General features: G+C 35.0%; 1 protein-coding gene across 1 annotated transcript in view; it reads left to right on the forward strand.

Annotated features, from left to right (window-relative positions):
• Uch (Ubiquitin carboxyl-terminal hydrolase) overlaps positions 1–27648 on the forward strand; it is a 43183-nt gene that overhangs the window by 4382 nt on the left and 11153 nt on the right. The window contains exon 6 of the mRNA XM_090171060.1: positions 27103–27419. Within this exon, the coding sequence (XP_090027186.1) occupies positions 27103–27192 (90 nt within the window). The 3' untranslated portion in view covers positions 27193–27419. The remainder of the gene's footprint in view (positions 1–27102; positions 27420–27648) is intronic.

A 27648-nucleotide genomic window follows, 5' to 3' on the forward strand; every position in this document is an offset into this window, starting at 1 on the left:
CGTGATGCGAGTTAAATATCTGGAAATGTCACTCCACGTTAGAATAAATACGTAAAACTCGCAGGTGGAAAAAAACGGAGCCTTTTTTGTTTTTCTGGAATTCCATCGGCGGAATCTCTGGCGAACATCTGCGGTTCGACGGATAGTCATAATGTTCGCTATAAATTCTTGCCGCGCAAATTTGCAACCCAACCCTTAGTGGCATATATTAATATTTCTTTAATTCGTATCGTCCTGTGTACAATATGCTTCAGAATGTTTTTTCAGTAATGTAGTTCGTCTCGCCCCTATTAGGCTCCTTTTTAATGGTATTATTGTGTCTCGAAGATGGACACAGAATTTCGACTCTATGCTGATTTCTTTTTCTTTTTACGATCGCTCTGGATTTTTTTTATTAATTATTGCTCATGTTGTTTCAAATCGCGGACCGCCCTAATCGAAACGGCCACGCCCTGGGCCGCTTTTTTTTTATTTTATCTGTTCCCCGGTTTGGGGGGAGGGGGGTGTAATATACTATACTGGTTCGGTAGGCTTTTGAATTCTTGAATAACGCAACGAGGGGACTTTTGATTTATGTCTAGGGTGCCCGAATGTTATTTTGTTATTAATTTGTGTATATGGGGAATTTAGAATATTACTAAAATTTAAATGTGTTCGTATTCAAGGTGGAATTTATTTTATTAGTACCAGTACTAATACTAATAGTTTGTTATTTTAGTATTATCCTAAATTTTATTTATTATTTAAGATGAAAAATTCAAAAACCATTTAGTTTTATCTTGGGTAACATTTCCCCTGATTTTTCATTTAAATTTAGTGTATATTTTATTTCGTGTTCGTAGGTACCCCCATTTTAATAGTACCAATACTAATACTTAAGTAACAAACTATTAGTATTGATACTATTATAAAACCAAATTGAATTTTGCTTTAAAATTTGCGATCTTAGTACAATAAGATTATGAAATATGCTGAATTTTGCTTAAGCAACTTAAGGCATGAAATTTGTGGTAAATCTGAAATGTAATTTTACTTAATTTAAATTATAGATTTGAACTCACGACAGGGAATTTAAAAATAGGCCTAAAAAGTCGGGGAATTTTAAGAATTTGTAAAAATTCAGGTAAAAGTCAGGGAATTCAATTTTAATTTGACATTTTTTAAGGTAATTTTACTCTAGATCTATGACAAATTCTATGATTATCATTTATTTCCATGAAAGTTTGGCTAATTTTTTCAACATTGCGATAAGCATTTTACTGGAATATCAGTAAAATATAAAATAAACATTTTGGCCTTAAAAAGTCTGCGAAAATCTCTTAAAATGGTCAGGGAATTTGAATATCAAACATTTGTGGCAACCCTGATTAAAAATAAATGGTAATAAATCTGAAATTTCAGATTTACTACAGTTTATTTTTAATCAGGGTTGCCACAAAATAATATAATATTTTTCTAAAATTATAACTCCAATAAAATTAAATTTCAGATTTACCAATTTTTTTTTTAATCTATTAGAGTTATAATTTTAGTTAAATAAAATATAATAAAATCAGATTTGCCACAATTTATTAGAACTCTAATAAATGAAATATATTTATGCTAGCGGATATAATATTACCATTACGTAGCTGGGCGTAACATTAACCCATAATTAATAACATAGGTTGTTAAGTTAAGATTCTATATCGTTGCATGTCTTATGATAAAAAATGCCCGAAAAAAAACCGAAATTTTATAACCCAATTTATCCGTGTACATCTAATTCTTGACATTTATAGGAACCGTAACCATAAATAACCGCGGCTAAATTTGAATATCTAAATCGTAAAGGTCGGGCCCTGGAGGGTCAGTGGGAACCATACACGGAACATTCATATTTTCCGCAAGTGGTGCGCGCGTGGCATAGAGCCCCAAGAAACAGACTGACAACCAGGAGAGAATATTTTTAAATACATTTACATCAATCGGAAACCAGCCGAGCAAAAATTGGTAATATTATCAATTAGGCATATATATCTATTTTTTATTCTACGAATCCGGCCTTAGAAAGTGCAAACACGGCACACGTGTGTTTGTCCCCCCCCCCCCCCCTGTAAATCGTGTATCTCTAAACGGGGGGTGGTGCCCGGCGGGGGCTGAGGTGCTAAAATGACCCGTAAGTCACGTGTGGCGACCACGACCAATCGCCCGAAATTACAAAGCTCTTGTTTGCCCCCCTCGCCTTCATCCTTGGGCGATCATTTAAACAAGCTGCGCTATGCAAAGTAGGCTCGCCATCATTTTGTGCTCTGCACCTGTCAATAATAAAACGGTTATTTATGGGCGGCCAGGTTTTAGACGTTTAGGGGTGGTCGCCTTTTTTTGGGTTTGGGTGAAGGTATTGATATTGTTCTTGTCGTCGTTTAGGCTGGTCAAATTTCAAGTGATTTTAAAATTAAATTATTGATTTAATTTGGTTATTATACTTAATTATTTATTTTACAAAAGTAGGCTCTTCTAGCAATGTCAATTTGAATCAAACTTAAATTTAGTTTAAATTTTAAATAAGATTTAATAAGATTGATTTTAATTAAATGTTGGTTACGTTACCCCCTGCACTCGCAATTATTATTGTTAATTAAAGAGGTATAAAACGTTAAAAAATCAATTTAAATAAAAAATTCGATTTACACGAAATCGATTTTCTTAATTTTTTAAATAAAAATATACAATTTAAGCGTAATAAGTAAAATAACGTTTATAAAATGCCATACTCCACTGAACCAAGGATGATTTCGCGTATAGAAATAGTAATTTTACTGTCAAATTTCAACTTTTTTTAGTTAAAATTAGTCGTAATTCTTTAAAATTATAGTTTTAACTGCGTCAATTTGGCATGAAGTTCATTTTATGACGTCATAAGACGAAATAGTGGAAATTTTTCCCAAATGGGGCTAAGTTACCATTTCAAGATTTCGAATAGGTCTAATATTTTTAATATTTACCATTTGGGTATATTCTGAACTAAGTACTTTTAAATAAAACTAATCCAGTTAACGTTAAATTATACTGAAATTGGCCTTACAATATTCTGTATTCAACTTAAATTATTAATACATACATTTTTATATCCTATATTAGGTATCGCCTCCTGTATAATCCTATTAATTTAAAAATGTAATCCAATTCTTTGTAAAAAAACTTTTTGAATTTACTTTCCTAATTCTAATGGACCTTGAAATACCTTAACAACTTAAGGATTTAAGACCTCTAATATTCTAGTTAATACGACATTCTTTTTTAAAAAACGAAAATAAATTAAGATATTAAAACAGTTTTTCTTAAGTTAGAACCAAAATTTATTACTAGCTTGATATTTCAACTGGTGCAATTTTTCAACAGGGTTGCCACACGTCAGGGAAAAGTCAGGGAATTTAAAAATGGGCCTAAAAAGTCAGGGAAATGTCAGGGAATTTTAAAAATTGGTAAAAATTCAGGGAAAAGTCAGGGAATTCAATTTTATCTGGGCACTTTGTTAAGGTAATTTAACTCTAGATCTATGACAAATTCCACGATTATCATTTATTTCCTTGAAAGTTTGGCTAATTTTTTCAACATTGCAATAACCTTTTTACGGAAATATAAGTCCATATAAATTTATTAACTTCTGATAAAAGTAAAATATAAAAGAAAAATTTGGCATTAATAAGTCAGGGAAAATCTCTTAAAATGGTCAGGGAAAACAGGGAATTTGAATCTGAAAATTTTGTGGCAACCCTGTTCAAGATCATTTTAACGCGTGATATTATATAGATTGATAGTCGGTATCCAATAGGTTATTTTTTAAACCTACAGACTTGAAAAGTCATTGTAGGTGAAACGGTATGGGGCATTCTTGGCCGTCTTGTTTGCAAGTCGGTACGTTCCCCTCCCGCGATGTTCATTTTCTCTAATGGGAAATGAATGGTGTTGGACCGAATATTTGCAAATGGTCTTTTATAGCCCCGTCATTTGCATAACCAAGTTTGACCAGATACTCGTTGGAATTCAAATCGGAATATTTTAACTCGCTCAATGATCGTATTATTGCGCTTAGTTATTTTCGATTTTTATTTTTCGTTACAATTTTTATTTATACGATTGAACAATAAGTAGAAAAATAATACTTTCTTAAATTGCGGGTTGTGGATTTTTACTACCGTAAATTATGGTTTAAATTATTTAGTAAAATTAATTAATAAGAAAACTTAATTGGAATTTCTAAAGAACCTACTTCCGTATATTTTGAAATACATGCAAGTAAAATAGGTGATTTAAATTGATTTATTTTAAAAATAACTTATTTAAATTAAAATAACGAAAAAGTTTAAATTTGGATTTAAGAAAAAGTTTAAATTATAGATTGATCAGGGCCCCAAGAGGTCCTATAAAATTCTATATTTAAAAAAAAATTAGCTATAACATCCTATATTTTTAGCAAAATCCCCATAAAGTCCTATAACATCCTATAATTAATCATAAAGGGAAATGTCTCCATAGGCAACCGTTTTGCCATGGCAACCAAATATGTTTTTGACAACACAAAATGGAAATTTTCCCATTGAATATAACATGGGAATCTGACCAATTTTAATGGTACCCGCTGTAAAACTTTTTATCAATTTCGAACTTTTTCATGATATTTTTATTATTTTCTGTTTTTACCCTTTAAAATTGGTCAGATTCCCGTGTTATTTTCAATGGAAAAATTTCCGTTTTGTGTTGTGAAAAACATTTTTGGTTGCTTATGGAGACATTTCCTGGTTTTTCAAGTTACGTGAAGGTCTACCAAATCCCCGAGTTTGAACAAAATCGGTGTGTTACACCTCGGGTCGTCTCCTTGTTAGTTAAATTGCTAGATTTAGCTACATGATAAATTCCTATACAAAGTCATTCTAGTCTATACTTTTGTTATTGTTAACGTGGTTAAGCCACTCGTATATTTTTGTGATAAAATGGTTATATTTCTTAAGTGAAAATAAAATTTATTTCACTAAATATAGATTTTGTTTTTAAAATGACTTTATGGGACTATTTTCAAAAAATATGACTTTATGGGACTATTTTCAAAAAATATGACTTTATGGGACTATTTTTAGAAATATAATCTTATTTTTCCTATAAAAAAACTAGATTTGAGTGGTGGCCCAGGTTGATTTGAACAACAGTCCAATTAAACAATTCCATTACCAAACGTCAATCTCATTTTTTTTCTATCGTTATTTAAATTTTTAAAATACTGGTGAAGTTCATTACAACATTTTTAAATTACGATTTGTTTGGACCTTTGTAACTTTGTTTTGTTAGAAAAAACCAATCTGATATGTTTATCCTTAAACACTTCCTACCTGACATCATACGTTTATATATTTATATATATAACAAAATAATTACACAAACCGGAAATTTACCTGCCAGTAATATCTCGTAAACTACACCTTTACTCTAGCCTTTTCTATAAGTACGCGGTTAATACGGTACTCCATCACTAGAAACAAATACGTTTTTTTTTCGTGGGCGTAGAGGTAAAAATCGTTTTAAATGTTAAAAAGGCCAATTTTTCATCGCTCGGCCAAAATTGCGTAGGATTGCAAATGGTGCTAATATACGACAACGTTTGTTTTAATGTCTCTCCGCTAGGGTCGCGCCGATAGGAAGAAAGGCGGGGGGCAACGTAAACCCTCTCTTAGCGCCACCTATGTGGATTTAATTTATAGTTTGCCTAGACATCCTAATCTTTTAAAATATATGACCACTCTTTTTTTTTCTTTAAATGGCTTTTTTTTTTGGATAACTTCTAATTCCAGTCCACCTACAAACGGAAAATACTGTAAATACGGCATTTGATGAGCCATAGAGTGCTGTTTCTGTAGGCTGACTGCCCTTCGATTGATTGGCCCGGCTGTTTTTATTTCAATCGCTATTCTCAATTTATTGGCCCCGCGCGGTAGATTTATTCTGATCGGCCCGAACTAGCTTGTTAGCGCTTTTTCGACGGCTTTTTTTTTTAAATAAAAAGTTGTGGGTGAACTTCGCTGGATATTTGAGTTTTAAGGGGTGTATGAAGTACCGCCTGTTTTTTAGGTTTATTTTTAGCAGAAGTAAATAACATTAATTACGAGATGTGTGTAGAGCAATAGGCGTTTAAATAAAAGATCATACATCGCCGATTATAGTTTGTGCTGCTGCAACTGGACTTATAACTTGTTTGTCTATGGTTTCTCTTTATACTGCCGAAGCTAAGAATTTTCTATGCATGGATCTGGCAGCATTTTTCAACAGGGGGGCAAGACAGTCAGAGAGGGGTTTATTTCACCGCCTATTGTACCTCTGTTATGGGTGTTTATAAGGTTTTCTTATTGTAGGTGGCGCTGGGTGTATTTTTGAATTTTAAAGGCTTATGGAATTTTATATTTCATGCTCTTTTGATCGAACTTATATTTCATGCTATTTGTTTTATTTTTTTAAATCTCGTTAACCGCGGAAATTGTTTTTTAGGTAGGGGATGGATGGGCTCGGGTAAATTTGGTTTCGAGTTCGGGAATGGACGGGCTCGGGTAAATTTGGTTTAGAGTTCGGGAATGGATGGGCTCGGGTAAATTTGGTTTCGAGTTCGGGAATGGACGGGCCCGGGTAAATTTGGTTTCGAGTTCGGGAATGGACGGGCCCGGGTAAATTTGGTTTAGAGTTCGGGAATGGACGGGCCCGGGTAAATTTGGTTTAGAGTTCGGGAATGGACGGGCCCGGGTAAATTTGGTTTCGAGTTCGGGAATGGACGGGCCCGGGTAAATTTGGTTTCGAGTTCGGGAATGGACGGGCCCGGGTAAATTTGGTTTCGAGTTCGGGAATGGACGGGCCCGGGTAAATTTGGTTTCGAGTTCGGGAATGGACGGGCCCGGGTAAATTTGGTTTCGAGTTCGGGAATGGACGGGCCCGGGTAAATTTTGTTTCGAGTTCGGGAATGGACGGGCCCGGGTAAATTTTGTTTCGAGTTCGGGAATGAATGGGCCCGGGTAAATTTTGTTTCGAGCTGGGGAATGGACGGGCCCGGGTAACAATTATTTAGCAGCTATATTTGGTGGATTAAATTAGTTTTTAAAGGTACATATTTAACTAAATAAAATTAATGTTAGGAAGACAAAATTATTTCCTAGTAAGAGATAGAAGGGACTTTTGCTAAAAGCAGTAGTATTATAATTGCTACCTTGTTAAGCGATAGACCCTAGACTCGCTAGTAGCTGTAGCTATTATGGCATCCGTAAGCTACCCCATTTAAAAAAAAATCATAAGATTGAACTTTTATCTCGATACATAATTATCGAATTTGTTCGCCGGTGGGCCGATTACGCAAACCGCCCAAGACCCGGTCTCTATTTTCCGAATAATAAGGGAAAATAAAAAGAGCAGTCGCGGCCATGTTGGGGGTCCGCTGATAATGATAGGCGCAACGCGTGCAGGCGATTTCCTCCGCCCCACGTCTTTTATTCGCCCATAAAATTCGTTTTCCAGTCGCGCGCGCGCGCGTCGCCGCTATCAGTTCCAGTTCTCCCGATAACAGCGCCCCTCGTGACCATTCTCCATATCGCTCGACTCTGGAATGTCACTTCCCCCCCACCATTGACTGGCGCGACCTGTCTAGATCACTAGGGTCGTCTATTCGCGACGCTTAAGTGTCAACCGAAAAAGAGTAGATATGTAGACGACGCCCTTTCGAATTAGAAAGCGCGAGACCCCTGATTTAATCAAGCGTTTCTTCTTTGATTGTCGGGGCTCTGAATCGTACGTCGATAATTCCGTTCAATGCCAGAAGCTAGTTTTAAGTGGAACTATGTAATGTGTGCTATTGTTATCAATCTCGCTTACGGAAAGATTACATTTATTTTCGCATTTCTTTCGGAATGACAATTTTTATAAAATTTAGTTGGAAAGCTTTTTCGATTTCTAAAATAATCGTGAATTTAATAATTTTATTTAATATATAATAAAATTTAGTTTGTGAAATCTAGGAGCATCAAACAATATTCAGGGTTCGTACACGACCTGGAAAGGTCAGGGAATTTGAAAATGTTACCAAAAGGTCAGGGAATTTAAAAATGTTACCAAAAGGTCAGGGAATTTGAAAATGTTACCAAAAGGTCAGGGAATTTGAAAATGTTACCAAAAAGTCAGGGATAAATCAAAGAATTTGAAAATGGTCCCCAAAAGTAAAGGAATTTGAAAATGGTCCCCAAAAGTAAAGGAATTTGAAAATGGTCCCCAAAAGTAAAGGAATTTTAAAATGACCCCAAAAATTTCAGGCAAATGTTTTAAGAATCTTTTTCATGATTTTTACCTCAAATCATTCTTTTATTCTACAAAAATGGTCAGGGAAAATTTGGCAATTTGGTCAGAGAAAACCTGGAAATTCCAGGGAATTTAATTCCGGAAATTTTGTACGAACCCTGCTATTTTTCTTAAAGCCACTAATCTACCCTAAAATCGAGATTTGGTCCCTAAAGTACCCTGTTGGATTCGTTGGATTACATGAAAATAATCAAAGCTGAGGATTAATGATGAAATTGTTCGAACATAGAACAAAATGTGATACCACCTAGGAGCAACAAACACAGCACACCGCAAAAGGAGAACGCAACCCGTCAAAAGTCGTGCATTTTCTTGCACACATTATTCATTGGTTAGACGCTTTAGCGCCTGCTGCCGTCGGAAGGGGAAAATTCGGAAATTGTCTCTCCCCCCCCCCCGCCCGTAAAACGCTCACGTATTAACGTAAAGGCTCTTCCAATGAAATTTGTACACAACACTGCCTTAGTGAGTTTTGGAATTAAGTTCAAATAAAGAACTTTTGTCTCCCCCCCCCCCCCCCATCCGTAAAACGTGCAGCGTAAAGGCTCGTCCTATGAAATTTGTACACAACACTGCGTTAGCGTGTTCCAAGGCTAGCTGCGTCCTCCTTGTGTTTGTTGCTCCTAGGTGGAATTAGCTTGAAAGGTTCTAATTATCTTAAAATATTATTTAGATAGTTTCAGCAAAGCTATTTCTAGGCGTTTAAAGGGAATATAACCTGCAAAGCTATCTTTATGGAAAACCCCTTAAATTTTTCAAATTTCCCTGTTCAATGGCGCCACACATTTCTAAAGCAAAAGGCAAGAGCGGCCAGAGCTGCAAACGTTGGTGTTCCACACCAAATACCGGAGGTTATATTCCCTTTGAGCGAACGTCTACCAAATGGTAAGCATACATATCCCTATTAAACATTTGATTTCTTATTCTTTCAATGTCTTCTGTAATTTCATTTATTTTCCTATTTTCGGAATTTTACACTTGACCCGTTGCAATTACGTGTTTTATTAGTGTTGTAAGTCGGGGAAGTTTTCCGTAAAATGACGAGGCCTTTTTCTATAACTAATAAAATAGTTTTCATTCCATGATTTGTCTAATATATTGTTTGCAAATTTAAATAAAGCGGCATTTTCGCCTCATTTTTTCAAATGTAAAAGTAAAACTAAACCTCTAGACTAGCTTTAAACTGATTAACAATGTAACACTATTAATGTTTTGTAGTATGTTTACTGTTAGACATTTTATATCGATAAAAAGTTTAAAAAAAAATTAAACCCTTAAAAAGTAACTTGGTTCAATTTTTAATTTTTCCGTTTGCGGAAAAAATTTTCCGCATTTTATTTTGTCCAGAAAATTAACACTAGTTTTTATACACGTAAAAAACCGTAATTTTAATATATACATGTATTTGAAGACTATTTATCAGCAATTAAAACACAAGTTAATCCATATCCTATAAAATCCTCTAAATGGTCTACAAATTTCCTTTATTCTACGCATCTTTTGAGATTCTCTGTGGTTACCCCTGGTATCGGTTACTTACCTATTAAAAAAAACATGAAATAGTAAATATTTTCATAATAAATATATACAAATATTTTATATTTAGGCGAACTTCAACTCTGACCCTGGAAACGACGGAGCTCAAATACGCTTAGCATTCTTCAATATAAAAAAAATTACGAATTTTATTCAACAACGCGCGCTACCCACAAAGGATTGTAAAAACCCCTTCGATGACACGTTTAACCGAGCCGTGGGCTCGAGTCGAGTGAAAAGCTCCTTTTCAATATGAAAAACTTTCAATAAATCCTTTTGTGTCAGATACCCGACGAGAGGTCACTACTACCCAAATTCGAATATTTTAATCCCCTTAATCATCGCGGTCAACTGGCGCTTTACCATAGGCTTAGTGGAGGGGTAAAGTTTGCCCGCGTTTGAACTCGTTTTAAATACCCGGGTAACCGTGGTCGTCGGTATGGCGCTTGGAGGGTGAGAGGGTGGTAGCCCGCATCAGCCAAACTATGAACTGTTGCGCCGACACGCAGTCGCCATCTATCGACGGGGGGCTTCTTCTAACTCGAAATAAAATTCTCGAAAAGTTAGAGAAGTTATTTGAGTCAAGTGGACAAATTTTCGTTCAACAGAAAAAAATCTTTTGACGCGCGACACTTGACTGAAATATTTCGCCTTGTTTAACAAGTTACCGGAAGTTATCCGCGGATTTGTATGTCTGTGTGTTTTAACCTGCTGCGAAGAGTACTACGGTGTTATTAGATCGAAACCTGAATGAATGAACGCTAGTATTTTGGGAGCTTAAACAATTTAATTTACACGAGCCGACACGCTAACGCGGTTGTCCTCCTCCTTCAAGTGTTAAGAATGGTCAGTTAATGACCAAGGCTTAGCTCGAAATATTTTAATCGAATAAGTTTCGTGAATAACCTTTTAATTAGACCAAAATAAATTATGATTTAAAAAATTAAAATTAATCCAGAAAAAACTGGTTAAGTTTCATAACAATATAGTGCACAATAAATTAGCTGGGACCCCAGAGGTCCTATAATTCCTATAAAATCCTATATTTTCAAAAATGTCCTATAACATCCTATATTTTTAGCAAAAGTCCTATAAAATCCTATAATTTAGATATTTTGCCCATTTCAAATTCAGCCGCTCAGTTAAATTGCTAGATTTAGCTATAGGATAAATTCCTATACCAAGTCATTCTAGTCTATACTTTTGTTATTGTTAACATGGTTAGCTACTGGTATATTTTTGTGATAAAATGGTTAAATAGTTTATATGTTTTAAGTGAAAATCAAAGATTTATCTCTCTAAATATAGATTTGGTTTTTAAATGCATAAAGTTAGTAAATTAAATAGCATATATAGTCCTATAAAATCCTATAATTTTGTAAAAATAGTTCTATAAAGTCCTATATTTTTTTAAATATAATCCTATTTTTCCTATAAAAATTGAAGATTTAAAGTGGGGGCCCTGAATTAGGGATGTACCGATATATCGGCTTATTTTTCTAGTATTGAAGAATATTTGCAGGGAAAACCTTTAAAAATAATAAAATACTCGATTAACTACCTTGTGATAATATTTTATTGCCACAACCTTACATTTATGAGAAGAAACATATTCGGATATGCTCTTGCAAACTTCTTTTCGTGCAAAAATTAGAATAAAATGATATGATATGACAGTGTATTGGAACCGTCTATTGCAATGATTTTATCATATACACTACTGTTATGATAGATTGCTTTGTTAATATCGGCTGATATATCGGTGCATCCGTACAATAAATAGTAAAGGTAACTTTCTTGAACTACTTTTCCTAATTTAAGTTTAACTGATTTAGTCCATTTCAGACATATCTTCAAATAAAAGTACAGCCAACTTCAATAGTTTTGACACGCGCTTTTATTTTAGAGCAATTGGCCGAGAGAAGATGGTACTTCTGCAAGAGACTAATTTTTAGAACGCACTGCCGTATTCGGTGCTAATTTTTTAAGCCATTAGATGGCGGTAATCTTATTGGAACTGGCAAATTGTAGAATCAGGGTTGCCACTGTACCTGGAATTCTTGGAAAAGTCGGGGAATTTGAATATGGGTATAAAAATCAGGGAATAGTGGGGAAATTTAAAAATTAGTCTGAAAATAAGGGAAAAGTCGGGGAATTTGAATATGGGTATAAAAATCAGGGAATAGTGGGGAATTTTAAAAATTAGTCTGAAAATAAGGGAAAAGTCGGGGAATTTGAATATGGGTATAAAAATCAGGGAATAGTGGGGAATTTTAAAAATTAGTCTGAAAATAAGGGAAAAGTCGGGGAATTTGAATATGGGTATAAAAATCAGGGAATAGTGGGGAATTTTAAAAATTAGTCTGAAAATAAGGGAAAAGTCGGGGAATTTGAATATGGGTATAAAAATCAGGGAATAGTGGGGAATTTTAAAAATTAGTCTGAAAATAAGGGAAAAGTCGGGGAATTTGAATATGGGTATAAAAATCAGGGAATAGTGGGGAATTTTAAAAATTAGTCTGAAAATAAGGGAAAAGTCGGGGAATTTGAATATGGGTATAAAAATCAGGGAATAGTGGGGAATTTTAAAAATTAGTCTGAAAATAAGGGAAAAGTCGGGGAATTTGAATATGGGTATAAAAATCAGGGAATAGTGGGGAATTTTAAAAATTAGTCTGAAAATAAGGGAAAAGTCGGGGAATTTTAAAAATTAGTCAAAAAATAAGGGAAAAGTCTGGGAATTTTTAAAATTAGTCTGGAAATAAGGGAAAAGTCGGGGAATTTAATTTCGGTTGTAAATAGGAAACTTTTACTAAAAAATATAGGGTAAAAAAACAAAATCGTGGCACAAACTAAGTCGGGGAAAATCTCCGGAGATGGTCAGGGAAAACCTGGAAAAGTTAGAGAATTTAATTGTGAAAAAATTGGCAACCCCGAGCTTAAACGGCCAAGTAGCTCGACGGCGACTTATTCTGCCTTTAAACAGATATAAAATAGCTCTAAAATAATGAGTAAAATTTAAAATTTTCTAAAAATGGTTCATTTGAACGGCGGCAATTTGGTCATAGCCGCACTGGCGCTCAACTTATGACGTTGTAAGGTTAGGTTCGCCATTGGCTGATGTTTGTTGATTATCCCCTTAATCTTATACTAGTGATTTAGCTGCCAAACATTTCGAAAATTATTAAAAAATGAAATGTTGGTGTTATAATACACTTGGGAAACCACGATTTCTTGAAATTTCGGGGTTGTATTTAAATTTGAAATACTTCGGATGCGGGTGCTATAGCTTCTCTCTATATATCGAGCGGTTCAACTCTTTCAAAATATTACGTTATTTTGACGTAATATTTCGAATGTAAATTGAGGAAAAAACGGTTTTTATTTCGTCAGAGATGCTTTTTCGCTGATGACTGCGTATGATGGTTCAATATAGGTTAATCTCGCTTTATCCGCGCGCTGGGACTTTTAACCTGATTCTCACGCTCGGGGTCTTATACTCTATTTAAAGCTCTGTCCAAGTTTACGTAATCGAGTGTCTGCGTAGCCACTTCTATTCTTGGAAATAGTATGTAGGCTTGGGCCTTCCTAACCTTTTGTGATCTTAAGTTTATATACTGTTTGAAGAAATTTGTTGTGGGCGTTTTTTTGGCTTTAAAGATGGGGACCTAAAAACTAATTTATTTTGTCGGGCGGACGGGTTTTAAATTTTAAGTGTTAATTAACTAATATTTTAAGTTTCAATTAGTTTTATATGAGGGAATAAGTTTTAACGTGAATTATAAGGCTAATTTTTTAATGATAATTTGCTCATTTTATTAAAAATTTAAAGGTAATTTTTGTAACATTTTAAAGTAGCATATCCTTGATATAAAACTTAAATGAAATTGCTCAATTTCATTTAAATTGAAAGGTTGCTTTCATATCATTATAACGTTGCATATCCTTGATATCAAACGTAAATTAAATTGCTCAATTTATTAAAAATTAAAAGCTAATTTTTATACCTTTATAACGTTGCATATCCTTGATATCAAACGTAAATTAAATTGCTCAATTAATTAAAAAAGCTAATTTTGATACCTTTATAACGTTGCATATCCTTGATATCAAACGTAAACTAAATTGCTCAATTTATTATAAATTGAAAGTTTATTCTGATATCATAAAAAAAATAAAGGGAATCTTTGCTATTTAACTGATCAATTGCTCATTTAATCAAAAAGTTAATTTTTGGTACGATATAAAACAACTTAATACACCTTTTAACTGACAGATGGTTAGAAAGCGATTTAACATAACATGACATTTGTAAGCAAATAACAATTGTAACTTTAAAAGTATATCACGAAACTCCACTTTCCGAAATTCCGTTCTGGTTAGAGAAGAAAAAACTAAAATTCCGGTAGTGGCTACTACAAATGTCTATTTCGTAATAAAGTCATATTCTGGAAATATAATTTCCGTAATGTCAGGGTACCGCCTTTCACGCCGCTTCCCGTTTAAACCCACGTACGCTCCGTTTGGAAAAGTGCTTTTCTGTACAATGGAAGACTCGTTCTCAAAGTAAACACCGTTTAAAGGGCTTCTTTCGATGATGATGTGGCGCTGGAAGTCGAAATTTGTAAAAGGGGTGTTTTCCTGTTTTGGCCCGAGAGCCGGACACCCAGAGAGACTGGCTTCTAATGATCCACGCGCGTTCCCTTCTCAACTCAATTACGAGGATTCCGGCTCTCTCGGGGACCTTTTGAGATGACGACTCACCCAGTGCGGAATTTTGCGGCGTAGGACGTTAAGCGATCGAATTTTAATTAGAATTAAAATGTTCGTGATGTCAATTGTTCAGCCAAGAGGGAAGCTACTACTTGGAATTTTTCATTTTCCGCCACCTGTACTCGAAGTCATTGTTACCTTCGACCACTACGGAAAGCGGGGAAATACTAAATAAAGAGATCTATGTAAAATATTATTAGATTTGACAGGGTTGCCACAGATGTCGGGGAATTAAAAAAAAAATGGGCCTATAAAGTCAGGGATTTAAAGAACGTGTCTAAAGTCGGGGAATTCAGTTTTATCTTGACACTTTTTAAGGTAATTTTACTCTAGATCTATGGCAAATTCTGTTATTAACAGGGTTCGTACACGACCTGGAAAAGTCCGGGAATTTGAAAATGTTTACTAAAAGGTGGGGGAAAAATTAAGTAATTTTAAAGTGGTCCTAAAAAGTAAGGGATTTTTAAAATGGTCCTAAAAAAATCAGACAAAATAAATTTTAAAAGAAAACATTTTTCAAGATCTTAACCTCAAAACATTCATTTATTCTACAATAATGGTCAGGGAAAATTTGGCAATTTGGTTAAGTAAAACCTGGAAATGCAAGGGAATTTAATTCCAGAAATTTTTTACGAACAATGTATTTCCTTGGAAGGTTTTTTAACATTGAAATAACTTTTATATTGAAATATAATTTGATTTAATTTATTAACTTGAATTGTCTAATTTTGGTATGTAGCATCTAAAATTAAACAATTTATAAATGTATACGCCTTCATACAAAATAATTTATGAAAACTGTATTCTAACAGTACCTCAGTTACCCGTATGGCCGAATTGAAATGAAACTAACCGTAGGTACCACCTTAACGATATCCAATTGCATTACCCCCCAATCCCCAATCGCAACTAGCGAGTAATCTAATCTTTAGCCGACAATCTCGTGACGAAAACGTCGAAAAGCTAAGAATTTAAAGTCTCAATTAGGTAGCCCTTGACTAGAAGGAAAAACTAAAATTACCGAAATTAATTTAACAATTTAAAAAATAGCTGCAATCTTTATTCGGTAAGAAACAACCTTTTTCTAGATAATTACGGCTGAAAAAAATTTGATACATTTTACTGTCAGCCGTATAAACCCCTTAAAAACAATAAATTTAATTTAATTTGGATGTCACGGTAATAGGTCCCTTAGATTAAGTTATCGAAAGAACGATAAATTTGAAATCAAATATATTGATACGTAACTGTAGAAAAATCCCCCTAGAAAATTGGAGAGTCGTTTACGCGCGAGGCCTGTAACAAATTGAGCGGTAATTTAATTAAAAATCTTATTTTTAATTCAGCCGACAAATAAAATTTCCGCTTTTATCAGTTGGCGACTACGTGTGACGAATTTTGAAAAAGAATCAGGTTTTTGGTGAAAATGTCCAGGCGCTGGGGGGAGTAGAGGATCTGGGACCAATTTCACGCGTTTTAAAATTGACACTGGGTGGCCGCCTCGACGTATTTTATTTTTTTCAATCTTAAAAAGCGTTTTTATCTGCGCGAAATTAAAGCCGAGAGGGTAATAAAAAAGGCATTTGACAGCGACGTATTATCGGCTGCGGGAATCTGAGAGAGAGAACGAGGCCCCTCCCCTCTTTTAAGGACCGCGACTATCATTTACAGGCCAAATTATACGCGCTTGTAATTTCATTTTTTTTCAGAGACGCGTGCTTGCTAGTGTGGCTCGCTTCTCTCTAAAAATGAAAACCACCTCAAGAACTACGTTTTTGCGGTCGGGCTCGATTTATGTGGTTTCCAGTTTATATTTGGTGGGGTTCGTGGAGGTACTATCTCGAAATTGAGCTGAAATGCACCGTATTGTCATAAGTAATGTGATAATAGAAGTGTGACACTTCTTATTATTGTGTTAATCTAGGTGTAGTTTAAATTTATCATCTTATCATAAGAAGTGTCATATTTTTATTATAACGTTATTTACAGGGTTGCTAAGGTACCTGGCATTCCTATAAAAGTCGGGGAATTTGAATATGGGTATAAAAATCAGGGAATTGTCAGGGATTTTAATTTCGGTTGCAAATTAGAAACTTTCTAAAATATAGGTTAAAAAATACCAAATCTTGGCACAAAATAAGTCAGGAAAAATCTTCAGAGATGGTCAGGGAAAACCTGGAAAAGTCAGGGAATTTGGTTGTGAAAAAACTATGGCAACCCCGATTTATGATCTGATGATTAATAATAATAAGTGTCATACTTTTATTATAACGTTACTTATGACAATATGATCAATTTAACCTCCATTTAGATTAATTCAATAATGTGTCATACTTTTATTATAACGTTACTTATGACAATATGATCAATTTAACCTCCATTTAGATTAATTCAATAATGTGTCATACTTTTATTATAACGTTACTTATGACAATATGATCAATTTAACCTCCATTTAGATTAATTCAATAATATGTGTCATACTTTTATTATAACACAGGGTTGCCACACGTCAGGGAAAAGTCAGGGACTTTAAAAATGGGCCTAAAAAGTCAGGGAAATGTCAGGGAATTTTAAGAATTGGTAAAAATTCAGGGAAAAGTCAGGGAATTCAATTTTATCTTGGCATTTTTTGAAGGTAATTCAACTCTAGATCTATGACAAATTCCACGATTATCATTTATTTCCTTGAATGTTTGACGGATTTTTTCAACATTGCAATAACCTTTTTACTGAAATATAAGTTCATCTAAATTTATTAACTTATGATAAAAGTAAAATATAAAAGAAAAATTTTGGCCTTAATAAGTCAGGGAAAATCTGTTAAAATGGTCAGGGAATAGTCAGGGAATTTGAATCTGAAAATTTTGTGGCAACCCTGTAACATTACTTATGACAATATGATCAATTTAAAACCTCCATTTAGATTAATAAAAGCATGGCGCATATTATTGAGTTTAATTTAATCATATTGTTATAAGTAACGTTATAATAAAAGTCTGACACTTTTTTTCTACTCTAATTTTTCGTAGTTTTTTTTGGCCAATATCTATATAAATAAAAACATGTCTTTGAAAGTTTAATGTGCGGAAAATCGTGTCCGGCAGTCTATTTTAAAAGATAGCCAAGGCTTATTGGAAATTGATAATGATCGGCTTGGATAATACCCAAGGCACCAGCTTACTCCCAAGTCATCTAGCAACTTTTAATGCCATTAATACAGGTGGCAGGGTTACAAGGCGTAGGAGGATGGTGGAAAGCCAACCTTCGTGCCACGAAAGTCAACAGCTCCTTACACTCACTATTACCGTTAAGCTGGTTTCACACTCGACGGAAAATTAGCAGCGTAAAGTTGAACGTTAGCGGTATATCGAATGGGAATCAATTATCAGCTCGGCGTTCATTATCGTCTTTCCGGCATATTTTCCGTCGAGTGTGAAACCAGCTTTATAAAAATATATGACCCGGCTGAAATTTTGGCAAAAAGAGTAAGGTGCGTTTGTGACATTAACCGAAGTCGTCCGTGGTTACACTGTTTATTAAGTTGCTTATGATGTGTGTTGGACTTTTTAAAATAACTCTTAATTGCCTCTAATTTAATTTTTATTTTTATTTAGTTCATATTAAAATCTTAAGAAAATAATTTCAATATAAATTTAAATTTTAAACGTTTCTTAGATCCGTTAAAATTCTTGCTTAGCTCCTATAACAATCGATTATAAAATATTAAACACATTTAAGTGAAATTACCATTCTAATCTAATGTATACGGAGGGGAAAAAGCTATTAAATTTTGCCATCACATGTTTGGCAGACATGATGAATTACCGTCTACCCGAACTAATATTTACCTAATTAAGTATTACAAACGTTTCGTCCATGAGTAAATTTTAATTAATACCACCCGCATTGTCGTAATTAAATCATATTTATTTAGGAATTGAAATGGATAATGAGGGGGTCCGTGGAACGGGGTTTATAATTTTGGGGAAACGAAAACATGACGAATTCGTCATTTCCTTCGAGTGTTATGATTGATTCGAATGCGGGCGTAGGTGGTTTAGCGGACCTTCCTACTCGTTGGTGTTGCGCAAAGCTCCTAATTGTTTCATTCGTTCCCGATTCTTGGGTTTGTAAGGAACCTTTTGCGAAATAACTTAATGTTATAACGGAATATTACTACCAAGCGTGAAATTTTCATCGATTTCTTTTCCAAAGATATTTTGTTGGGCCTCGCGCCGTTCCATTGTTGGTCAGATGTGGGAGGCGAATTTTCTAGTTCTAAGATTATAAAAGACTAGATGAAACCCGCCGGCAATTTTGGCTCTTATTAATTCCAAAGATTTTTTGGTGTAAGATGTCGAGAATGGAGAACGTTGCTTCACGTTAGAGAAAAGTTAGGGAATTTAAAAATGGACTTAAAAAAGTCGGGGAATTTAAAAATGGACTTAAAAAAGTCGGGGAATTTAAAAATGGACTTAAAAAAGTCGGAATTTAAAAATGGACTTAAAAAAGTCGGAATTTAAAAATGGACTTAAAAAAGTCGGGGAATTTAAAAATGGACTTAAAAAAGTCGGGGAATTTTAAAATGGACTTAAAAAAGTCGGGGAATTTAAAAATGGACTTAAAAAAGTTGGGGAATTTAAAAATGGACTTAAAAAAGTTGGGGAATTTAAAAATGGACTTAAAAAAGTTGGGGAATTTAAAAATGGACTTAAAAAAGTTGGGGAATTTAAAAATGGACTTAAAAAAGTTGGGGAATTTAAAAATGGACTTAAAAAAGTTGGGGAATTTAAAAATGGACTTAAAAAAGTTGGGGAATTTAAAAATGGACTTAAAAAAGTTGGGGAATTTAAAAATGGACTTAAAAAAGTTGGGGAATTTAAAAATGGACTTAAAAAAGTTGGGGAATTTAAAAATGGACTTTAAAAAGTCGGGGAATTTCATCTTTGACATTTTTTAAGGTAATTTTACTCTAGATCTATGTTAAATCCTGCTATTATTATTTAGATCCTGGAAAGGTTTTCTTACGTGGAAATAACTTTGTACTAAAATATAAGTTTGTTTAATTTATTAAATTGTTATAAATGTAAAGTTAAGAACTCCAATTTTGGCCTTAAAAAATCGGGAAAATAACTTGAAATTGTCGGAATTTTGAATCTGATAATATTGTGGCAACCCTGTCACATATTTCTGTTGGATTAACGAATTTTACATTTGTCACCTGGGTTATTAAGCTCGTAATGCGTGTTAGAAGAAGAATTTTCGATTTAGTTCATACTCCCTTTAACAACATTTGAACCCAATATTTTTACACTATGTAAAACCAAGAAATTATTTGTATCGAGGTGTCTGACTTTAGTTCAAATCAGGTGCACTCTAAGAGAAAAATTATTTTTAAAATCTTGAAAATCTTCAAAAATCTATAAAGCGGTCTAAAAAACCAGAACTCAACACATAAATTGCGCTCTGAAATCTCAAATTAGTTTCGTATTTGTGAAATAACTTCGAGATTCAAGATCCTTGTACCACTGTCAGACCCCTCTATTTATACACTTAGCTGTTGCGATAAATAAGCATCATGATCAAATTTTTCCCCGCCCTAAAAGGGGGAGGAAGTACGTCACCAAATGAGATTTGATTGGCGTTTAAAGGGAGGAGCGTTCTGTTATAGCTCGAGATGGACTGAAAGAAACGCTAAATTAATCGTCCGAACAAAGTCATTCTTAAGTCCATCTCTCCTGGGTAAAGGCTCATGCTGGCACTCCTGGGTATGAGCGCGCCGATGGCTTGGCTAAGGCTGCCGCGGATGGTCGGGGCGTCAGAATTGCTTTACCCCGTACCAAATCGTTTCACAAGAAGGTGCTCAGGGATTTATCCTTGACAACCTGGCAAGAACAGTGGACGGCCTCTACTAAGGGTCGTTTCACTTATTCACTCATTCCTGACCTTAGCACTTTTAAAAATAATGTCGACTTTTACTCGACTCAGGCTTTAAGCGGCCACGGCAAATTTCCACTGTATCTCCATAAATTAGGTCACTGTTTGGCTCCGTCGTGTGTGTGGTTGCGACACAGCGGATGTCAGGCATTACACAACGACTTGACCATTAACTTACCGTTTCCATGGCATCCTCACAAATGCCACTGGTGAGCCTGTTTTAACCTCTGGCAACTTCAAATATTTTTCCCAGCTCATGAAACGTGTTACATATCACTTTGATGAAATTGTATCCATGCATCTCGCTAACTCTTCGGCACTAGCGTTGGCTCCCTTGGTTTGGACGAGACCTCGGACTAACCGTTTCTAGTGTTCCTTCTTAGGCTTCATTTTATACACTGTTATTTATGCGAACTCTTTACATCGCCGTCAGTGTTCCTAAAATGTCACTTTTTTCGAATATAGGCCATGTCACTGGTAAATAGTGACACATAATGACAAATTTGACAAATAATGGCATATAATGACAAATAGGGGAAACAAATAATTTTGTACTCTTTGAACACTTTATTTGCTATAACTTTTAGCTATGAATAAAATAAAATATAAAAAATAGCCCAATTCTTGGCAACCCCGCGTAGGATAGTTACAAAAATAGCCTAAAATGCTTTTATGGTATTTCATACGAAAAATTTATAAGTATTTTTACTTTTTCTAATATTTGCCACTATATGTCAATTTGTCACTAAAAATCATTATTTGCCATGTCACTATTTGCCACAATAAATGTCAGGTGGTATTTACCACCCGGGAACACTGATCGCCGTTTCCTTTTGTGCTTTATATATTTATTTTAGCCCTTAGCTTTGCATCTTGTATTTCTTTATATGTTCTCCCCTTCTAACTTTGCTTTCCCCCTCCGGAACTTAGTACAGTTCTACCCCCCCTTTCATATTTAGCCCCTGTAGTATGGAAAATTATTTCCGTGGAGCAGGGGATATAAATATTAATTACTTAACAAGGAGAGTACTCGAGGTGTTTATGGCCGATTTTGTTCAAAGTCGGCCGTAATGTAGACCTATATGAAATTTCCCAAAAGGAGACGGTGCACTACCAATTCGATTTGTCATGGCAACAGAAAATGGTTTTGACCACTTAAAAACAAAAATAAGATTTTTTCCTTATTTAACCTCAATGTTCCAATTTATCCGTACTTGATGAAATTTACCTAAATATGGACCAAATTTCGTGATTTTCAGTTTATTTTTAAATTTTCGTAGGTAAGTACCCTGTGAGACCGAGAAAACCCTATGCTTTTTTAAATGGAGATTTTTGTTTGAAGTGGTCGGAAAACATTTACGGTTGCCATGGCAAATCGAATGGGTATTGCAACGTCCCTCTTGGAAAATTTCATATCTCATAACGCCCGACTTGGAACCAAATTGGCGATAAACACCTCGGGTACTCTCCTTTTAAAGGGAATATAACCTGCAAAGCAATCTTTATGGAAGACCCCTTAATTTTTTCAAATTACCCTGTACAGTGGCGCCAAATATTTCTAAAGCCAAAGGCAAGAGCGGCCAGAGCTGCAAACGTTGGTGTTCCACACCAAATACCTGAGGTTATATTCCCTTTAAGTTTTTAAATGAATTCAATCTGGAAAAAAAATCCGTTAGTTCATTCTCCTTTCGTCGAAGATCCATCCTTGGAAAGTTCCGAAGCGTCATCGTATAATTACAAATTAAAGCGCGTAGTAATCGTGGTCAAGTTATATTCTTATCAAAGCGGCACTTAATTACCCCCCGTAGCAGCGCGCGGGGTATATTACCGTTCAAGGCGTCAGTGACGTCATTAACTTGGACAAACTTAGCTCTACACTTTGGAAAATAAACTCGAGAGTTTTTGGCGCCGCGGGCTAGAAGAACGTTTTGCGCTCCCCCAACTCCGCTTTCGGAATATTTGAGTCTCGGAAGAAAATTCAAGAAAGGTGAATTTTGGTCGATTTACGAAACCAGATCACGTAGTGACTTTACACATTAGAGTCTACGCCCCCAATTAAAGTTATTTTCTAGCGCGCGCTTTTGCCGTAGAATGAACCTGGCGGGGGGAAACTCGTACGCGACGCCTCAGTTTCGATTGGTTACAACGCTTGCCCCGCTGTTTTTCTTTCGGTTATTTCCTCGTAATCTTAAAAGATGTATTAGATTCTTTTTTTTGCTTCGCCATCGAGTGGTGTTTAAAAAATGGAATTTATATTTTATTTTACACTTAACGCCTGTACGGAGGGCTTCGCCCCGTAGCGCGCCACTTAATGGGGATTTTTCAAAGAGATAACCTAACCGCTTATATCGCGTTTTTCATTGAAGGTTATCTTGGGAAGGACCAGCTTTTGAACTTATTTCGGGTTTTTTTATTTACAGGGTGTTTCAAAAGGTGAGGCAAAATTTGATGGAGTTGTAGGGGGTTATTTGAGAAGTATGCCTGTTTTTTCCCATTTTCCTACGATGAGTGAAAAGAGCGCCAGAGAGCTTCAAAGTGTGGCTTACTAGCCCCTGGAAGTAGGCTGCAACCAGCGCAAAACCAAGCAGCAGGGACTTTAAATATAAGTTTACTTTTTTACCTATCACCGGAACCCAAACCTTAATGTTCGCATTTCCCTGCTGCTTGGTTTGGCGCTTGTTACAGCCTACTTCCAGGGGCTAGTAGGCCACGCTTTGAAGCTCTCTGGCGCTCTTTCAACGCATCGTAGGAAAATACTTCTCAACTCACCCCCTACAACTCCAAATTTTTGCGTAACATTTTGAAACAACCTGTATATAGGGTGTAAAATTGTATATCAGAAGTAAATGAGGTGAAGTAACCAATGGGTAATAGTTGCCGTGTTAAAAGGTTTTCAGTTCGTATTAAAACTAGCGCCTTGTGTTCGTATCCCCATGATCCTCCGCGTGTCTCGACTCCAGGGCCCCCAGAGGTCCTATAATTCCTATAAAATCCTATATTTTCAAAAATGTCCTATAACATCCTATATTTTTAGTAAAATCCCTAAAAAGTCCTATAAAATCCTATAATTTTGATATTTTGCCCATTTCAAATCCAACCACTCAGTTAAATGGCTGGACTTAGCTATAGGATAAATTCCTATACAAGGTCACTCTAGTCTATACTTTGTTATTGTTAAAATGGTTAGCTACTAGTATATTTTTGTGATGAAATGGTTCAATAGTTTCTATTTTTCAAGTGAAAATCAAAGATTTATTTCACTAAATATAGATTTTGTTTTTTAAATGCATAAAGTTAGTAAGTGAAATAACATATTTAGTCCTATAAAATCCTATAATTAGAAAAACTAGTCCTATAAAGTCCTATATTTTTAGAAATATAATCCTATTTCTCCTATAAAAAATTTTAATATTTGAGTGGGGGCCCTGCGACTCTGATCTGAATGGACTAGAACATATTTTACTCAAACGGCTCACGGCAGGAATCCATAACTCTACTTGGAATGTTTATCGCGGCAGATTTTCGTCTCGATGTGTCTGACGTTTTTTTTTTGCCGTCTATATGTTAACTTAACAAACAACAACGTGAGAGGGGAGCGCGCGTAGAGTGGATTTTTTCTCTCGTAGGCGGGGCCAAAGCCGTCAGAGTGATCTTACCATTCGCGATACGCCAGGATAAGCATAATACATTCTTCTTTACTAAAAATAACCTGTGCAGACAAGAAAAAGAGCAAATTTACCGCAATATTGCGAAGCATACATCACACACTACTAAAATATTTATTCCGCCTAAAATATCAATTCACCATAACTTTCGGGGTGCAATAGTTTTAATGTCGTTATATGATTGCGTTGCAAATAACATTAGCAATATAGGAAGATTAATATCCAATCGGCAGAAATATCATACCGCAAGAAACGTAATTGTTAATACAATTTAAGAGTTACTAACCCAACAATAACTGATGCACGTTTTATATCTACTAATAATAATCAGCTTGGCTAAAACCCAAGGTTACCATCTTAGGCCCAAATCAGCTAGCAACCTATGTAATGGTGGTGGATGTTACAATTCGTAACGTTGAAATTGCCACAATACTTGGAAAACATGGAAAGGTTGGATAATTTTACAAAGGTCTAAATCTGGGAATAGATGGGTAATTTTTAGGGGGTCGTAAATGCGGAAATTTTTGGCGATCCTCAAAGGCGGGGAAATTTTTAGGGGTTCCTCAAAGGCGGGGAAATTTTTAGGGGTTCCTCAAAGGCGGGGAAATTTTTAGGGGTTCCTCAAAGGCGGGGAAATTTTTAGGGGTTCCTCAAAGGCGGGGAAATTTTTAGGGGTTCCTCAAAGGCGGGGAAATTTTTAGGGGTTCCTCAAAGGCGGGGAAATTTTTAGGGGTTCCTCAAAGGCGGGGAAATTTTTAGGGGTTCCTCAAAGGCGGGGAAATTTTTAGGGGTTCCACAAAGGCGGGGAAATTTTTAGGGGTTCCACAAAGGCGGGGAAATTTTTAGGGGTTCCACAAAGGCGGGGAAATTTTTAGGGGTTCCACAAAGGCGGGGAAATTAACCTATAAAATCAAGGAAAATCTCTTGAAATAGTCAGGGAATTTATTTGAAAAAACTGTGGCAACCCTGTATGTACTTTTAACGAGCCCAATCTTCCGTTGATTTATGTTCCAGCTCCGAATAATGACGCTCGGGGAAAAGTCTCAATTACTCAAATCCGTCGGCATCCACTTCCGGTTCGAGTGAAGTAACAATGTCGGACGCTTCACGCGCGCGTGCTGGAAAGCTCCCAATCAAATCTTAATTTGCGGCCGACAACAATCTATTATATTGTTAGCGACCTCAGCGAAATTGCGTTTTGAATAATGGTCCCTTGTCAAGAAGAGTTAAACGCCGTATTCACTACTTCCCAACAAATTCTACAACCTCAATTCGACCGCCAAGTTCGCGTGATCACTTTCGGAAAGAGGGAAATTTGTTGAACCCCGATTACAAGCGCTTATTATACATTTATCCCAAAACCAGTTTTTATTTTTTGCTTAATCCGTTTATGAGAATCTTTTTCTCCCGTGATCAGTCTCTATCCAAACATTTTTGTGTACGGTGAAATTTAATGAAATAATTGAGAAAAATTAACCCTATTCAGGCTGCGCGGCGGGTCTGTAATTCCTTTAAAATCCTATATGTTTAGACTTTTCCTATATTATCCTGTAAATCCTTAAAATTTTCTATCAAGTCCTATAAATCTGAGTATATGTCCAAAAAATGCCTTTTTTATTTAGCGACAATTCGTGACCGAAAATTCACCTAATTCCGGGCGCCGTAAATTTGGCACTTTGTGATTTCATTAAATATCCTATAATACCCTATATTTTAACTCATAAGTCGAAATAAATTGAAATAGTTGATATTTTACCCTTAGAAGTCTTAAAAACGTCCTAGTTTTTAAAAATGCTGATTTCATACACTGTTCGGCGACAGTTTTCGACTATTTCTATCGGTTATCAACTTCATTTTGAATGCTATACCCCCTTTAAACAATTTTGAAGACCGTTTTCTCTTATTGTATAACTATCTCGCAATTGTCTTAATATATTTTCCTATATTTCACTGATAAATTTCTTATAATTCCTTTAAAGGATTTTAAAATATTCTGTAGTCACCCTGTTCAGTAGGTGGATACTCTGCGATTTCTGAGTAGGGTAACAAGAGTAACTCTGACGTCATTTTACTCTAATTCTGTGACGGCGAATAGTTAGTCAGGGTAAAAACGTTTTCCAAAATGGATGCCTGTTTATAATTTATGGTTTCCCCTTTCATAAAAACTTGTTGAGGTTAACGGTAATAGTTAGTGTAGGGAGCTGTTGGCTCGCGTGACATGAAGGGCTTGCCACCACCCTCCTACGCGTAGTAACCCGGCCACCTGAATTGATGGCTTTAAAAGTCGCTTTTGATGATTTGGGCCTAAGGAGGTGCCTTGGGTATTAGCCTAGCTGATTATTATTATTATTATTATCTCGTAAAATGTTAAAATGTCCACAAGTAAACCGATAAAATAGTTTAAGCCCAGTTCACACTATACAATTAATTGGGCCACTTAATTGAAACCAACTAATTGTAAGCAAGAAAATTGAATAGTGTGAACAGAAAAATTGCAACCATTGTTCCAACTTTTTCTGTTCACACTGTACAATTTTCTTGCCTAAAATTAGTTGGTCTCAATTAAGTGGCCCAATTAATTGTATAGTGCGAACTGGGCTTTACTTATGATTTAGAGTAAAAGTGTAGCCTCAATACTCTTGACCTTAACAATTACTTCACGATGTAAAGTAACTATCTACACTGGAACAAGCGAATAGTTTTAATAATAGCGTAAAAGGTGTACACCTTTTGTCCCAGAACGATCGAAATTTATAATCCTTTAAATTAATATCATCGCATTTGCAGTAAAAGTTCTTTTAATTATATTCTGAATAATTTGCAGGATGCCAGTGCCGTCGCCAAGCAGTTCATGGAACGTGATCCGGACAACGTCAACTTTAACCTGGTCGCTTTGGCTCCAGCTGAGTCCTAAAGGAGCTGGACCGCAAGATGACCATTAAGAAACCATCGGACACCATTTATAATTTAAAGCAGCCTTTTACCAAAACAAAAAAAAAAATAACGAAAATAACTTAAATAGATAAATACACGCTAAAGTGTGCAATGCCTTATTAACAGTCTCACTTATTCTAAAGTGTAGTTTTATTGTTTTATTAAGTTGCTTTAAAATATAATGGTTTTTGACGTTATTGTTAAATAGTAAGTACTGCTCTTTTTTTTTCATAACATCCTATATTTTTAGCAAAATCCCCCAAAAGTCTTATAAAATCCTTTAATTTTGATATTTTGCACATTTTAAATCCCGCCACTCATTTAAATTGCTAGATTTTGCTATAGGACAAATTCCTATACCGATTTCTAGTCTATGAAAATTTAATATTTATTTCTCTAAATATATATTTTGTTTTAAATGCATAAAGTTGGTAAA

The sequence above is a fragment of the Leiobunum rupestre genome, chromosome 4 (genome assembly GCF_980474605.1).
Source record: "Leiobunum rupestre chromosome 4, qqLeiRupe1.1.hap1, whole genome shotgun sequence".
Lineage (NCBI taxonomy): Eukaryota > Metazoa > Arthropoda > Arachnida > Opiliones > Sclerosomatidae > Leiobunum > Leiobunum rupestre.